The sequence below is a fragment of the Onychostruthus taczanowskii genome, unplaced genomic scaffold (assembly GCF_017590055.1).
Source record: "Onychostruthus taczanowskii isolate IOZ18803 unplaced genomic scaffold, ASM1759005v1 scaffold57, whole genome shotgun sequence".
NCBI classification, from domain to species: Eukaryota; Metazoa; Chordata; class Aves; order Passeriformes; family Passeridae; genus Onychostruthus; species Onychostruthus taczanowskii.
Window position 1 is genome coordinate 722,984 of NW_024503346.1, and position 15,632 is coordinate 738,615.

Here is a 15,632-nt window from a genome sequence, read left to right on the forward strand (position 1 = left end):
AGGCACAGGGACCCTTGCACAGCGGGCACAGGGCAGGTGGGTCTGGCTCAGAGCCGCCTCCTCCGAGCGCTGCTCAGCCACCTCCAGCAGCACCTGCTCCGAGCACATTTGTTCCCTGGCCAATCCCTTTTTTTAATTATCTTTTCCCAGCTTTCTCTGCACAGTGGTTCAGGACACAGGCTGCCGGCTGGCGGGGATCACCCGAGCTTTGTTTCCACAGCTCATTCCTGCAGCACCAACAAGCACCAGCCTGGGGGCGGACGGTCCCTTCCCCTCCCAGGTGACACACGCTGACAGAGCCAGCAGGCAGCTCCCATGGCAGTTTCTATTCCACACCGCCCTTACTTGGTTTGTGGGAACAGCAGCGGAGCTCTGAGGTGTCCAGAGTGCAGCTCCTGGGGAGAACAGGCACAGTGAACCCTTCTCTTTAAAGCAGCGTCCAGCTCTGTCTGAGGCTCCTGCCAGCACAGCTCCCAGCCAGGGTGGGACGCTCTCACCTGCACAGCTTGCAAAGCAAACCAGACGATTTCACGGCTTTAAAATCATTACTTGGAGTAAGAAGGTTCTGGGAGGTCCCAAACATGCACCGACCACAACCTCCCAAGGAGGGCATGGCCACTGTGAAAAAGAGACAATCAAGCAGCCCACTGTAATTAACACGTTGTTCCAATGCCCATTTACCACCTCTGACACGAAGCTATTTTCAATAAACACACACACAGTATTAGTCCCACTGTCTTCACAGCCAGCAGCGTTCATTCCAGCCCAGAAACCAGCAGCAAGTTTCACAAAGCATCACAAGGGCATTCCCAGTTCCATTCCCAGCCCAGAAGAACCTTGTTTCAGCCCATCACTGCGTGAACGCACCAGGACCTTCCAGCAACCTCGAGACACTTCACTCTGGGAAAAGGCCAGCATTCCACAGCCTTGTTTTTACCAGACTGGGAGGAAAGCTCAGCTTGTTGCAGGGCACGTTGCAGGCAGATACTCTTCACTATCTGAGGAAAACACTGAAAATTTCAGGTTGTGAAATACGGCTTGACCTTGACAGACAGTGTAACATGCAGCTGTGGAGGGATTCCATTTCCTCGGGACTCCAGCACAGCAAAGCCACGGCCCTGACAGCACCCAGGAACCCCTGCACCTCACCTGATGCTCCCAAAGGCCAAGTCTGGGGCTTAAACCAAAACTACAGATGCTCCTTGGCACAGCAGCAGCAGCTGGACAGAGACAATTGCCTTTCACCACCAGTTTACATTCTGTCAGCTAAACGTGATCTGTAGGAAGATACTTCCAACAAATCAAGAATTCCATAAGGGATCAAAATTCTAAACATAAATACAATTAAAGCCTTCTAATATTAATGCACACTTTTTATTATATTAAAATCAGGCAATGGTCTGATACAATAAAAAGGCTGCTTATGGAATACTGTTATGTTAAACTTTCAGTACAGAGGATGTTAAATCCTTACAACTAATATTTTCCTCAGAAGTTAATGGAAACATCAATTGTTCATTGACTTGACAGCTGCTGCTTTAAAATGTGTTTATTTTTACTCTTTTCTTTTTTTTCCTCATTTTTTCTTTTTTTTTTTTTTTTTTTACACAAACACTGAATTTCTCATAAAACTTAGGACACACTAGGTTGGTTTCCTGTAAGCTTGCATCCACATTGCAGCAGTTAGTGGTCCGGAAGAGTAAACCAGAAAAGGCAGTGATTTGCCAGGACGCAAAGCCAATCAAGGTCCTTAATCTGCCGTGCCACCGCTTCCCCAAAATCTTCACTGAAGAGATTTCCAAGACTTACAGAACCCTAATAAAACCTACCACCCGGATTTGATTTGTCTGTGGTTGTCACATCTTTAGAAGGGGCAAACGCAAGCGCAACATTTTGTTAATTGCCATCCTTGGCTCAATCCAAAGCGCCAAAACACAGCGATCTGAGGGTACCTGGCGCGCGCTCAGGATCTCTCTGTGCACAGTCTCCCCCAGTGGGGTTTGGCAGCAGAAGGTTTGGGCCATCCTGGTAAATGACTGCTCTTTTCCCCACGTCAAAGCCTATCTAAGAGCTTGGCGGTGTGGCAGCGGTGCTGCAGGGAAGGGAAACCCACGCTTGCCAGCAGAACGGATACTCTCGTTTCCCAGGCTGGTGAAGACTAAATTTGTTGCAAAACCAAAATGATAAGCAGGAGGGAACAGGTCAAGTTATTGCCCCGATGCTCACCCCTGGGCCAGGGGGGAGAAGAGTCACCAAGAGGGGCAAAAAGAAAGCAGCACCCCCCACTAAAAAGAGGGGAAGAGGGAAGAGATAAAAAGAACCCTGAATCCCTCACCCAAAGATCGCGTCAGCGGTGAGGGAGACCAGGAAGAGAAATACAATCTATGCCTTGGCCAAAGGAAAGAAGGAAAGCTTGCCCCAGATTATCAGGGCATTTTAAAAAAATAATAAAAACCCAAAAACGACCACAGTCACATTCAGCCTTTACTAGAGCGAGCACAAAGGGAGGGATGACTGAGGTTAGCACACATCCCCAGTAGTAGTCCATACAGCCCAGTGTAGTACTGGAAGCAAAAACCTTTGTGTCTACTCTAATAAATAGCCCTGAGCTTCGACTCTATTGCAAAAGACAGAGAAAGAAAAAAATAACCCAGGCCAGACACACAGCAAGGTGATTGTGGGATGGATCCTTTCACAGTTAGGTTGGATGTGCCACACTGGTCTTGACAGTAATAAATTTAAATAGACTTTTCCTGATACCAGAAGTTCAGCTATGTGGACAGTGGTTACACGACAGGATTATTTGTTATAGCACAACTTATATTTCAAATGAAAAAAAAAAAAAATTAGTATCATTTACAGTATCTCAAGAAAAACTTCCTTTGAATGGGAACTTCCTTTCCAGTATTTTGAGGTCTACAAGATGCATCTAGAAAATTTACTACTGTGGAAAATGAAGACAGCTTAAATTGAATAAGGGGGGGCATGTTGGTTTTGTTTTTGTTTTAATTAATTGCTGTAACATTGTCCTTCAGGTGGCTGAGGAAGTTTCATATTTTCTTTAGACATCATTAGACGCCGAAGCTCTTGCAGAACAACTTTGATACTATAAGAATTCTGCCATTTTGCTAGGACTGATATGGCTCTGGGGTCCACCTAAAACAGACAAAAAAACCATTCCAGTCAGAATTGGTGCACTGGTTACATGAAACTCCCCCCACCCCCAGCTAAAGATCCCCCATGAAATCTGAGTGGGAGAAATCAAAAGCAAGTGTTTTCCTAAAAGCACAATAAACCTCCACTTGTCCACTTCCCTTCTACCCCCTTTCCTTCTCCAACAAAGGGCACCACAAAAAATGAGGAGCTAAGCAAGCCACAAGTATAAACAAAGCATTGGAGCTGCACAAAAAAACCCCAACATTAAAATGAAAAAAAGCAAAAAACTTACCACTCCATTAGAACTATTTACTCCATTCATATTAATTTTTGTTACAAATCTTACAAATGGAGGTGCTTCTGGATACTTAGGCCCACATTCTATTTTAAGGCTGTATATTCTGTTTTCATAAATTGTCTGAGGGGAAAAGAAAGGAGGAAACAATTACATCAGGCAGCTCAATAAGCATTTGGTTAAAGCAGGGGCTAACTTTAGGAACATGGGAAGTACCAAAAGTGTGGGCAGCCACGTAGATACTGTGCTGGCTCCCTGTTTTGAGTTCATTTATAATATTCAGAGTACCAAATGCTCCCCCACCCAGGGTAATAATTCTGCTGGCCTTGGTGCAGGGAGCAGGGCTCTGTGGAACACCCCCCACACAGGGAGCTGTGCACAGCCAGCACAGAGCACCTGCAGGTCAGCTGAAGCTCTGACAGTGCCACTGTCTTTGAACAGTGCCCACAAGGTGACTCCAGGCTGTGGGACACCACTCACAGCCTGGCAATGCCACACCAGCCAACTCGGGGCAGCAGCACACAGCAGCTCCAGCTCTGCACAGCTTTTCCTTTTTTCCTTTTTCCCACTGGAATCCAGCACAACATCCTCCCACCTGCTGAGAGCCTGACTGCTTTCCACCCGGGGGGAAACAGGACTCAGCTTTTGTCCCCAGCCAGTATTTCCACATCCTACTAAGAACCAAAATGGGAATTACTGAATCTGAGCAGTGTTAGAAGGAGGACAGCAAACAGGACTGGCTGCAAGTCCCCGGGATCTCTCCCAATACAATCTGCTCCCTTCAAGCAGGAAGCTCAAAAGAAGTCACAACATATTTGGCAAGAAGATCTATACTCCTAAGTGTGTCAGAAAAACAGGAGAGGCAGAGCTGACTCCTCTGCTGTGATGGTCCTGCAGCCTTGGTTTGCAGCACGACAACAACTGCAAACTTCCATCACTGCTGGCAAGGCTGCACGCTCCTGTTTGCACATTTCAATTCCTATTTAATTCTCTAAATTAGATTTCAAGGTTGTTTAAATTTTCCATAAACCCTAGGCACACAGTGAGCTTTCTTCACAGCCTTAATGCAGGCTCATTAGCACTCTCCTAATGTTCTAAAATCAAATGCTGTTCTAGAAAACAATTTGGGCACATCATAAACAAATGAAATGCTCGTGACTGGGGAGAGATTAGCAAAGGCAGACAAAAGTAAACAACACTTCTGGGTGAGACAGAAAACACTGCATGTATAATGCCTTCTTAACACACCCTCTTGTACAGCCTCACTGTGTGTGAGGGAACTGACAGAATGGGAACAGAGCAGGAACATGATTAAAGGTCTGTAAAGATTTTCATGTAATGACCCCTGGAATTACTGAGAAATGATCCTGAGGCCAGATGTAAAGACATCTGCTAGTGCAGGGAGGAGAATTGGCTACCTGCACTCCATCAAAGGATATTAAGGAAACAGAACAGTGAAACTGGAGACAACAGACAAGTTCTGGTTTTAGAACACATGCACACATTCAACACACAATTAAGTCCCCAAGATCACTACTAGAGTGTAAACCCACAGTTTAGTAGGGCTGGGGGGGAAAAGAGAGCACAACAATACTCCCACAAAAACCAGCTGCATTATTAGATGCTGCTTTGGGAGAGGACGTTCAGAGAAGAGACTGAGAACACTAAAATTTGAGTTTCCTCAGTCAGCTGAAATTGTACAAGAGCTCATCAGTACTGCTGCAATAAACAGCACCCCATAAACTGAACAGGAACAGCAGAAAAACCAGCACAGAGCATCCCCTGGCACCTGAGCAGCTCCATTTGGAACCTCACCAGCTGAGGCATTCTGAACCTTGCTGGATTCAAGGGTACAGGACGTTAGAATTCTGGGATCTCAAAATTTATGTCTTACTGAATCTGCAAATATAAAGCAGACAAGTAACAGAACTAACCAGAGAAAGGCACCAAAATGTTTCAAATTATAAGCAAAAAGCCATAAAGACACATGAAACCCATTACTACAAAGAACTTCAACATAAATCATTTCTTAAAGTGGTTTTTTTTTGCTCATTTGCCTTTTGTTTATTTTTGACTTCAGTGGTGAGGTTAGGAGATGGGGAAAAATGTGACAGTACTATTTTAGTATTTAAGTGGATACTTACTCTTGGAGGCCCAATAATCATTCCTGTCCATCTCGTAAGTGTCATATCTTCATCATCTTCAAGGCCCCAGCTAACTGTTCCATCCCCTACTCCCTTCTGACCTTCTTCAAGTTCTTCCAAAAGACGAAAATTACGAGGAACTTTTACTCCTGAAACAATCAGAAGAATATATTCCGTTGAGAAATCTTGTAAAGAAGAAAAAGCTAGAGTCATTTCCCTGATAGTTTTGGTCATTTTACAGATCACATTTTGGGCAAAACCATGAAAATACCACTTTTTGAATGACAATATTTCAACGTTACAAAAAAGCCATTCCCATATTTAGCTTGGGTTTTACAAGCAGAATCAAGGTATCCCCAAATAAACATTCCAGAAGGCTGACAGGCCACATGTTATGGCACGCAGTAAAATGAAAGGAAATCTCTGTTCCCTCAAAGGTAGACACAGTATTATGGAGTTTTAATTAGCACTTGTCTATGTGATTTATAGTGTAAAAATTTAGAAGTTTCTACACAATGACACCATGAGACGCTTGACAGCAGCTGACTCACTCAGAGCTTTAAAAATACCTTTGAAAGCAAATAAAACTCTTTCATAACATTAGTAGGTTAATCTGAAGTTAATTGAAGTGGGCTTTGTCAGCAGCAATAGCATCCTTTGTACTTGTGACCTCCACCACCAAGGAATTTCAGCACTTTGTAATTGCTGGCACATTTCTCCTCAAAACAGACACAAAACAGGGAGATTTCCTTCTCCCCATGGCATTAACAGAAAACAATGGCACAGAGAGCTCCGGTGACACAGCCAAGGTCACACACACAGCCCGTGGTGAAGGAGGACCCTGAACTCAGGCCACATGGGTTTCACTGCTCTCCAAGGGGTCTGCACCCCAGAGCTGAGCTGCCCTCGAGCCCACTGCTGCTCCTCAGCCTGGGGTCTGTGTGCCAGTTTTTGGTGGTGGGGGGCTACAGGGCTGCTTCCTGTCAGAAGCTGCTGGAAGCTCCCCCCTTGCGTGCTGGAGCCAATCCTGGGCAGCTCCTGGATGGATCCACTGCTGGCCAAGGCCCAGGACATCAGCACTGCTGGGATGAAGTGTTTGGGAAGGGACAAAGTTACTGCACAGGAGCAGCTGGAGAGAGGAGTGAGACTGTGCCGAGGAACAGACAACACCAGGTCAGGGAAGGATGGGCAGAGATGGCCCTGGGGAAGCCCTGAGGAACCAGAGATCCATCTGCAGCCCATGGAGCACTCCTTGGCCATGGGCAAAATACAGAGCATCTGGCAGTTTTAAACTTCCCTTTAAATACATTAATGACCTAAGGAAACTTAATGGCAGAGATGATTTTGCTGCATAATCAGAGGCGTCCAAATTTCATTCACTACAAAGCATGCATCAATGAAACCAAACCAGCAAATGACTAAAGAAAGTGGGTACACATCTAGTGTGATATATCCAAGAACATGCTGGGCAGCAGGGCTCAGTCACAGCTGCAGCAGCAGCACAGGAGCTCCCCCAGCAGAGCAGTGCCAGACACCAGACCTGTACTGGCAGAAGCAGACCTCCTGTCCGGGGGCTGCTGGGGCACAGCTCCCTGCCAAATCCCCTCCCTGCTGTTTCCATGGCTGCTGAGCAACACGGCTCTTTGGCTGTGAAAGGAAATGAGTCACTTGGGGCTAGTAAAGCCACTGCCACGAGACTGCCCGAGCCCCAGACCCTGGGTGGCAACAGGACCTCCTGGGCACCGCTGTCACGTCCCCTGCACGACAAACTCCAGCATTTGCTCTCCCACAAAATCTTTTAAGTTATGCAGGGTGTATCCTGTGTGCCTCAGACACACGAGGGCTCGAGTCTGCAAGGCACACGTGAGCCATAGAGACGAGCCACCCGTTTGCAGTCCTGTTCCCAGCGCTGTCCGTGCTGTGGTTTGGGGAGGCAGAGCAGCCCGGCCCCACACCTGGGATAAGAGAGCTGGGGGACACAAGACACTGAGCACGAGCTGAAGGACGAGGTGCAAGCTCTGCTTGCACACTCCTCACCTATTTCCCCATTTTTGCTGCAGTGGATGCACGGGAGAGCTGCAGATGGGGAATGACTCACAGCTGAACTGTGTCTGGGCCCAGCCCTGCCTGCTGGTGCTCTGGGGAAAAAGGGCCAGGGCAGAAGGGCAAACAGAAGGTCCTTCTGGAGGGGGCCCAGGCAGGGGATGCCACAGAGGAAACCCTGAGGTTGTTGTTAGAACCCCAGCCCAAGCAGCCATCAGCTGGAGCCAGGGGAAGACCTGCCTGGAATGAGTCACATGAATGCCAAAAATGCCACTTCCACACCACAACGTCACAATACTTAACAAGTATCACCTCAGTCTGTGCCTCACTCCTTAATAACATCACTTCATAGTTATCAGTGGTGCAAAGACAATTTACAGGTATTTACTGGCACCAAGCTAAATAACCCAGGAGGAATCAGCTTTGGGGCAGACACAGGCCACAGAGCAAAGAAGAAAACAAAAAATATTGCCTGTCCGCCCTTCCTCTGAGCACCAAGTCTGAGTGATCCCTCTGAGCATCACACCCTGCTCACTGAGCCAGGCAGGAATCTTTTAAGTGAGCGTGTAATTAAAAATGACATCACCACGTACATATTTGAGCAGCCACAACCAAGACTGAAAGGCAGCCTTAGTTCTGACATTTGCTACCCAGAGCTGGGCTTGGCTTTACAACCTTACGGGAAGAGAAGGCAACTTAATTGCTGAGCTCTCCCCAGATACAGCTGCTCTGATTCAGCATGAATCCAGCATGAATCAGAGCCATAAAAGAGTCACACAGGATTTCAGAGTTCTCTGGCAAGTGTGAGGTCTCCAGAGAGCTGGCGAGTCACACCGCAGCGATTCCTGCCGCACGGAAATCTCGCAGCAATGAGTGTTCATGCCTCAGGAACTGCTCCCTGGGAGCTCTGCAGGGCCATCGTGGCAAGGGGGTGCCCAAAGGGAAGGACACAGATTTGAGCTTTATGCACTTCAAGGAAAAGGAAATGATCATGGCAGATAACTGGTAATTTCACAAGACATGACCCTGTCACACAGCACTGCTGCTTTCTTACATGTGTTACCCCTGTTCTACAGCTCAGGGTGTGACATGACCACAGAAGGTGCCAATTCAGCTCCCTCCCTGACACATTCTCAGGAAATTCATTCAGTAGAAAGATAATCACATATATTCATATAAAATATTATGCCAACACGACCATAAATGCTTTATATAAATAAACTTCCCTTAAGCAAGGCAGAATAAAGACCAGATTCATCCTTCTGGTCAGTCTGGAAAGATGCACCAGGCCATTAAGGCAACCCCATCTCTCCTCATTTGCAGGGGCCTGGAGCACTCATGGTCTGCTGCCACATCCTGCTGGGACCCAAACCTCACGTGAACTTTGTCACTTGTGATCACACACAAACACATCACCACTGTGTTTGCTGTCCACCAAGATTCCTAGAAAGTGGCCAGATCTGTCCAAGGCACACACAGAATTTGCCAAATAATGTCCACGCTGGAGCATGGCAGCTGCAGAGTCAGCAGATGTCCTGTGCCCCCTGACAGCACCAGGAGTCTCTGGGGTTTCCTCCTCCCACCCCCCAATAAATAACCTGCAAAACCCTCTCAGTGTAGCAATGGAGACTTCCCTGGCAGTAACCAACCTGTTTTTCTAAGAACCCTTCATTTAACACAAGAAAGCCTAAATAAAGTGAGAGGCAATTAAAAAGTAATCAGCTTGTCTAAAGTACTTTCAGTTATGCATTTTAATTTAGCCTTCACTATAGTTCAAGATGACTCTCAAATAGCAGCTTCATTTGAAACATAAATATAGTAATATCTCAGTAACTGCTTCCCTTGCAGCTTGCCTAACCTCACAGAAATACTCCCAGAAATGAAACTGAAAACCTGTTTCAGAGCAAAAGGAAATATCACTACTAATCACAACAGCAAACCAGTGAAAGCTAAATCTTAACTGTATTGGCTAGGCGAGCTCTCCAGTGACAGGTCTGAACAGCCCTTCTCAAAGAACACCTTTCAGCAATGGGTATTTATTTGAGAAGCCTCAACCCCACCCACGAGCTCACCAGCCACAAAACGTTAAGGAAATAATTTTATGGCAACCAGAGAGGAGAACTGAACTGTGCTCATGGAGCTCAGAGCTGCAGTTCCGAAGCTGTGTGACCTTGTGACATCCTCTTCAGCCTTCACCCCAATTCACTTCTGTTCTCCTTGTCAGAAGCCTCCCTGGCACCTCACAACCCAGCTGTTTGCACACCTGAGTCGCAAGGCACAGCCACGCTGAAGTGGGGACAAAAGGAGTCTGGCCTGGGCAGAATCTCACTAAAGGAAGAACAGAATTATCCTGAATGACAGTTACCTGCCAGCCTGGACTTTTAAAGATCTTAAAGCACTCTCAGATTTACCTTTTCATGCAGCACTACTAAAGATGCAGATACACAACTGAATGTGTCTTGCAACAACTTTAAGAGTGATCTTATCAGGCTGAGATTTTTCTCATCTTACTCACAGACTACACTTTTCATCTCCATTTTCCTCAGTTACACAGCCAAAGCAATTCCACATCCAGACACCTTGTGAAGCTGAGAACAGCACTGTGAAACCAGGCAGGCCACGTGCCTTTGGGGGGAGATCCTCCCCTCCAGTCCTGATCAGTGGCAGTAGAACGAAAAACACACCTCAAAAACTCCAACAACCTGTTCCTCTCTCCTTTCTAAAGTGAGACCCAATTTCTCTTCAGCACTAAAGCACAGGCACAGGGCACAGCACACCCCAGCAAAGCACCCAGAAAATGGGGCTCCAAGGAGAGGAACTATCTTTTACTGAAGTTTTTTCCACATCTTCACTGTAACAAGCAACTTAAACTGGCCCTTCTGGACAATTTAAACTCTGCTTTCTGTACTAGTTCCTGATTTACTGTAACTCAAGTGAGCTGAAATCCAACAGCTTTAAACCCCTCTGTTGCTCAATACATTAAAGTGCTTTCTGTTGCTTGTTTCTGGGTATCTGATATTCAGCCTTAATTACATCCTTTCCAGTCTGTGTGTCGTGCCTTTGCATTGACTGCAGATAATGAATTGGACAGCCTATCCCTGCAGCACTGAGACTGTCAAAAATACACAAGCCATTCCTTGTCACAATGGTATATAAAGTTTCTGAAGTGATGGAATGCTTAAAACCAAATAAAAGGCTTTCAGCAATTGTCACAAAAGCTTTCAGGAGACAGGAACTCTGGATTTCTTGCATCGTCTCTGCAGTCACAATTTCCACTCTGATGATGCAGGCAGGTACTGAGATATTTTGCAGACACAAAAATAACTTCCTGTGCACTTCAACAAGCTGAAGTGTTTTCTGTTCTGTGCAAGCTTCAGCACTGGCTCTACCTTTCACTCATTTAGGCAGGTTTCTTGGAAAGAGGTCACTAAAACATCAGTCTGAGGCCCCCAGGTACAGGCACAGGCAGGGTCACACAGCCACAGGCACAGGCAGGGTCACACAGCCCCAGGCACAGGCACAGGCACAGGCCCAGCTCACACCCAGGGGGACAGGGCACAAACCATCAGTAACTGCAGCTCCACTTGCAGGGGTTGAACAGCACCCTCACAATCTGACAAACCCAACTTTCCCACTCTCACCAAATCTGTCAGTGTTACACCTGCCAGGATCCTCACCTCACATATTTACTACACTCATTAGTACTGCTCTCAGTCAGAATGCTGCTTTTCAAACATATCATTTATACCATTGAAGATGAAAATATTCGATTCAGTATCATCTTGTAGGAGTGTTGAACTATTTGCCTTTCTATTCAATCAACCACATCCTTCTGTTACAGTACACAAAGCTCTGCAATCAGCTCCTCTGGCACTGTTTCACGTGCTCTCACAGCCCATCTTATTGAAGAACACAGAATTTGTCTTGTGTTTTCTCTTCAGTTACTTTTCCCCTACCCTCGAGTCTTTCACCTACAGTCCCAGAGCCCCTGGTCTGGCAGTGCTTCCTTTGAGATGAGGATGACTGCTGTCACTCCAGGGAGCCAGGTGTACCTGTACTGTACAACACTCCCACTGCCCTCCCTGTGCTTCTCACAAGCATGCCCTGGAGTTTACAGGGTTATTTCAGGGTTAGAAACAGACACTTTTAATACACTGCACTAACCCAACGTGTGCTCTCCTCTGTTAGGAGCATTAAGCCACATGTAACAGCACTGTCACAGCCATACAGCCAAGGACTGGTTTTTCTGCAGTTCTCCACCTTCCTCAGACTTGGAAAAGCTTAGATCTGAGCAAACCATTTCACTACTCAGCACCTCCAGGCTGTTGGTAAACACAGTGCCTCCCAGCCCTGCAACAGACACACTACACTGAACTGTGAGAGAAAGTGGGTTAAGTGAGGTCATTAAACCTTTCCCAGGGTGCAAGTTCCAGGAACACCATCCCGCAGCTGGGTTTGACTCATTATAAACCCCAAATCTGCAGGACAGCAGTATGTGCAAGGCCTGTCGTGTAACTGCAGCCCAGGCAGGGCAGGAGCCTGAGGAAGCCCTGGATTCCTGCTGGATCACCTCTGGCAGCTGAGCATTCCTGCAGGACACCTCAGTCTGCAGGATGGACACACAGAGTGGAGTCTCCTATGAACAGCCTTATTAAACCCAACCCTTTCTTTTTATTCATACAGTAATGGGCTGTGTGGGAAGGCCACATCATCAGCAAAACAGGATCCCCTCTCTCAGAGCCCCACATCCTAACACTCCTTCCAGGCCAAGGGGTGGGTTTGTCCCCTTGTTGAGAATTTCTACCTGCTTAATAGACACAAATATCTAATCTGTCTGCCTGTCTAATTGCCAGGACCAGCCCTATGACTTTTTTAGTTTACAGGGACATTTGTTACCACTTCTTCCTCTGGGTCAGTAGCTGCTTTTGAAGACAGATGAGCATTTTCCATCTTCAATAAGTGTTTAGGCTCTGTTGCTAAACCACCATGACCTCAAGGTATCACATACACTCCAGTGCTTTACAAACAGGAACACATTAAGACTCCACAAATCAAGTTTCAGCAAACTGTGCTCCCCAGATGAGTGAAGGCAGTACTGAGGCACATTCCCAGCCCCCAGCGAGGGGTCAGCATGGACAGAGAGCTGTCCCCTGCCTTCCCTGCAGGGCACAGGGGCCACAGAGCCTGCAGTGGCACTGCCAGCACCCGGGCACTGCCCCTGCCACCAGCACAGGGAGCTGTGTCCTTCCCCAGCGCTGCAGGGCGCTCCGAGGGCAGCCCATGAGCTGCAATCCCACGGAGCTGCCCAGCCCGAGTTCCGGGCTCACTGCAGACATGCAGCACTCCTGCAGCACGCCTCTGCGGCCACACTGCACGCCGGGGCCCTGCTCCCAGCGCTGGGGACACGAGACAGCTGTCACCAACCCAGGGGACACGGGGAACAATGCGCCAGACACAACGCGGCCAGCGGGTGCCGGGGAACAACAGCCTGTGCCCGAGGCTGTCCCTGCAGCCCAGCCCTGCCCCGTGTGCCCCTCCACCGTTCTCTCACGGAGCTGCCCCGGCTCGAAAAGGAAAGCCTTTGCCTCCTTCCTCCAGCCAAAGACAAAATGCAAAGTCAGCAGCTTGAAAGGATCACTGAGAAGGCAGAGCAGGCAGGAGAACGTGACCTAACAGGGGAAGAAGGGTCCTTTCCTCCAAGCTCCAGCTCCTGTGTCTTTACTCAACACCTCACACGTTCAAAGAGCTGTAACACAATTCTCAGGACAGCAACCACTGCACTTAATCGAGTTTTTATTAATTAATATGAATTATGTGCATTGTGATGGTTATCCTTAAAATCTGAGTGGTCATTGACAGAGAGCCACCTGTACCAAAAGAACTCCAAAATACTTCTAATTATATCCCCACCAGCCACGTTCTGGTGAGCACAGCCACACTTTGGAGGGTGCAGTTGGGAAACAAGCACTACAGAGGCACATGTGAAACCCTCCACGGGCTGGGAAAACAGGAAAATGAAACTGCCTCAGCACAAGTGACCCTGATTTCCTCGATCTGTTGAAGATTATTAGCGGATGTCAACAGAAAAAAGCCTCACTGCAAATCTAGCTGCAGCATTTCTGTTTAACATGTGATGATAAACGCAAAGGGAGAGTGTGTGTAAGTGCTTCAAGCTGGCGCGCGCCGGGTTTGAAGGGAGCAGACAATTCGCTGCCTGCTGGGAGCACACAGGCACAGAGCGCTACCAGCCACAAGCCGTGCACAGAGCCCGACTTCGGCCACCTAACTGCGGCCACAGCCCGGGCACTACCGACACGAGAGCACCGGGGTCAGCCCCGGCCACGGAAGCGGCCAGGAGCGCAGCAGGGCGGCAGAAGAGCTGAGGGCGGCAGGGCCCGGCCCCGCCGGGGCTGCGGCCCGCCCGGCCCGGCTCCGCGCGCGAGTCCCGCAGGGCCCGGGGGGCGGGGCGGGCCGCGCGCGGAGCTCTGTGGTGCACGCGCGGCGCACCCGCAGCTCCGCGGCGCGGGCGGGCGCTGTCGCCGCTCGGTGCAGCCCCGGCCACCGGCCCCGGGACACCGGCGCCGTGGCGGGCGTGTGGCACCGCTTACACCCCGGCCCAGCTTCCCCCAGCCCGCTCCCTTCCGGCGTAATGCGAAAAAAAAGTTAAAAGAAATGGGAAGGAAACGAGTTCTGCTTCACTTGGCTTTACAACACGCGCTCAGAAAACGAGCCCCAAAACAGGCTGTGGAAACAGCCAGAATAAGGACAAAACAGCAGGAGGGGAGGAATGGAATGGAATGGAATGGAATGGAATGGAATGGAATGGAATGGAATGGAATGGAATGGCCTGGAAAGGAAAGGAAAGGAAACGAAAGGAAAGGCAAGGCCAAAGTAGGGAAGGAAAGGAAAGGAAAGGAAAGGACAAAGCAGGAAGGAAAGGAAAGAAAAGGAAGGAAAGGAAAGGAAAGGAAAGGAAAGGAAAGGAAAGGAAAGGAAAGGAAAGGAAAGGACAAAGCAGGAAGGAAAGGAAAGGAAAGGACAAAGCAGGAAGGAAAGGACAAAGCAGGAAGGAAAGGAAAGGAAAGGCGGCAGGAGGAAAGGACAAAGCGGCAGGGAAAGGCAGCAGGAGGAACACTTCCCTGTGCAGCCGTGGCCCCAGACAGCTCTGTCTAGGAGGCTTCTGCAGTGCAGATCAGCCCTGGTCTTGGGATGGATGTAAGGGATCACTCCTGTCCTGGGATGGATGTAGGGGATCACCTCTGCTCCTGGGATGGATATAAGGGATCTCCTGCTCCTAGGATGTGGGTAAGGGATCGTTCCTGCTCCTGGGATGGATATAGGGAACCTCTCCTGCTCCTGGGATGCGTGTAGGGAATCACCTCTGCTCCTGGGATGTGTGTAGGGAATCTCTCCTGCTCCTGTGTGTAGGGGATCCCTCCTGCTCCTGGGATGTGTGTAGGGAATCTCTCCTGCTCCTGGGATGTGTGTAAGGATCTCTCCTGCTCCTGGGATGGATATAAGGGATCTCTCCTGCTCCTGGGATGCACATAAGAGATCACAGCTGCTCTCCTGACCACAGTTCTCCATGGAGGTGAGACTGAAATCAGAGCTTATAAAAGCATTTAAAAGCACAACTGAAATGCAGGCCATCCATCCCTGAGGAGTTTAACAGGAGTGCCTTCTTCTGCCTCAGCTCTAATCTCTTCCTAATCAACTTAAGACAAATTTCCTTAAGCCAGATTTACAGCTGTTAAGAAGGATCCACGCAGCCTTTTGCTCCAGAATTGCCACACTGATTCTGTGGGAGCATCCAGGTCTTTGAAGGGGTGGGCCAGGGCCCTCAGGAGCTGCAGCCACGCCGGGTGTGGGTCACAGAGCCAGGGGCACAGCATCCACGTGGAAAATGCATCTGGAGATTAACTCTGTCCCAGTTTCTCACAATTAAGCAAGATTAACAGATAAATAGTCCCAGCAGCCACCAGTGTCAGTAGCTC

General features: G+C 48.5%; 1 protein-coding gene across 1 annotated transcript; it reads right to left on the reverse strand.

Annotated features, from left to right (window-relative positions):
- Positions 1-1,355: 1,355 nt before the first annotated feature.
- On the reverse strand, positions 1,356-5,829 carry LOC121342997 (ubiquitin-conjugating enzyme E2 variant 1). The gene is made up of 3 exons (XM_041417774.1): positions 5,596-5,829; positions 3,449-3,574; positions 1,356-3,156 (listed from the first exon to the last, which is right to left on the reverse strand). Exons 1-3 carry the CDS (start codon positions 5,827-5,829, stop codon positions 3,010-3,012), a joined length of 507 nt encoding a protein of 168 aa, XP_041273708.1. The 3' UTR covers positions 1,356-3,009.
- Between the last annotated feature and the right edge of the window lie 9,803 nt (positions 5,830-15,632).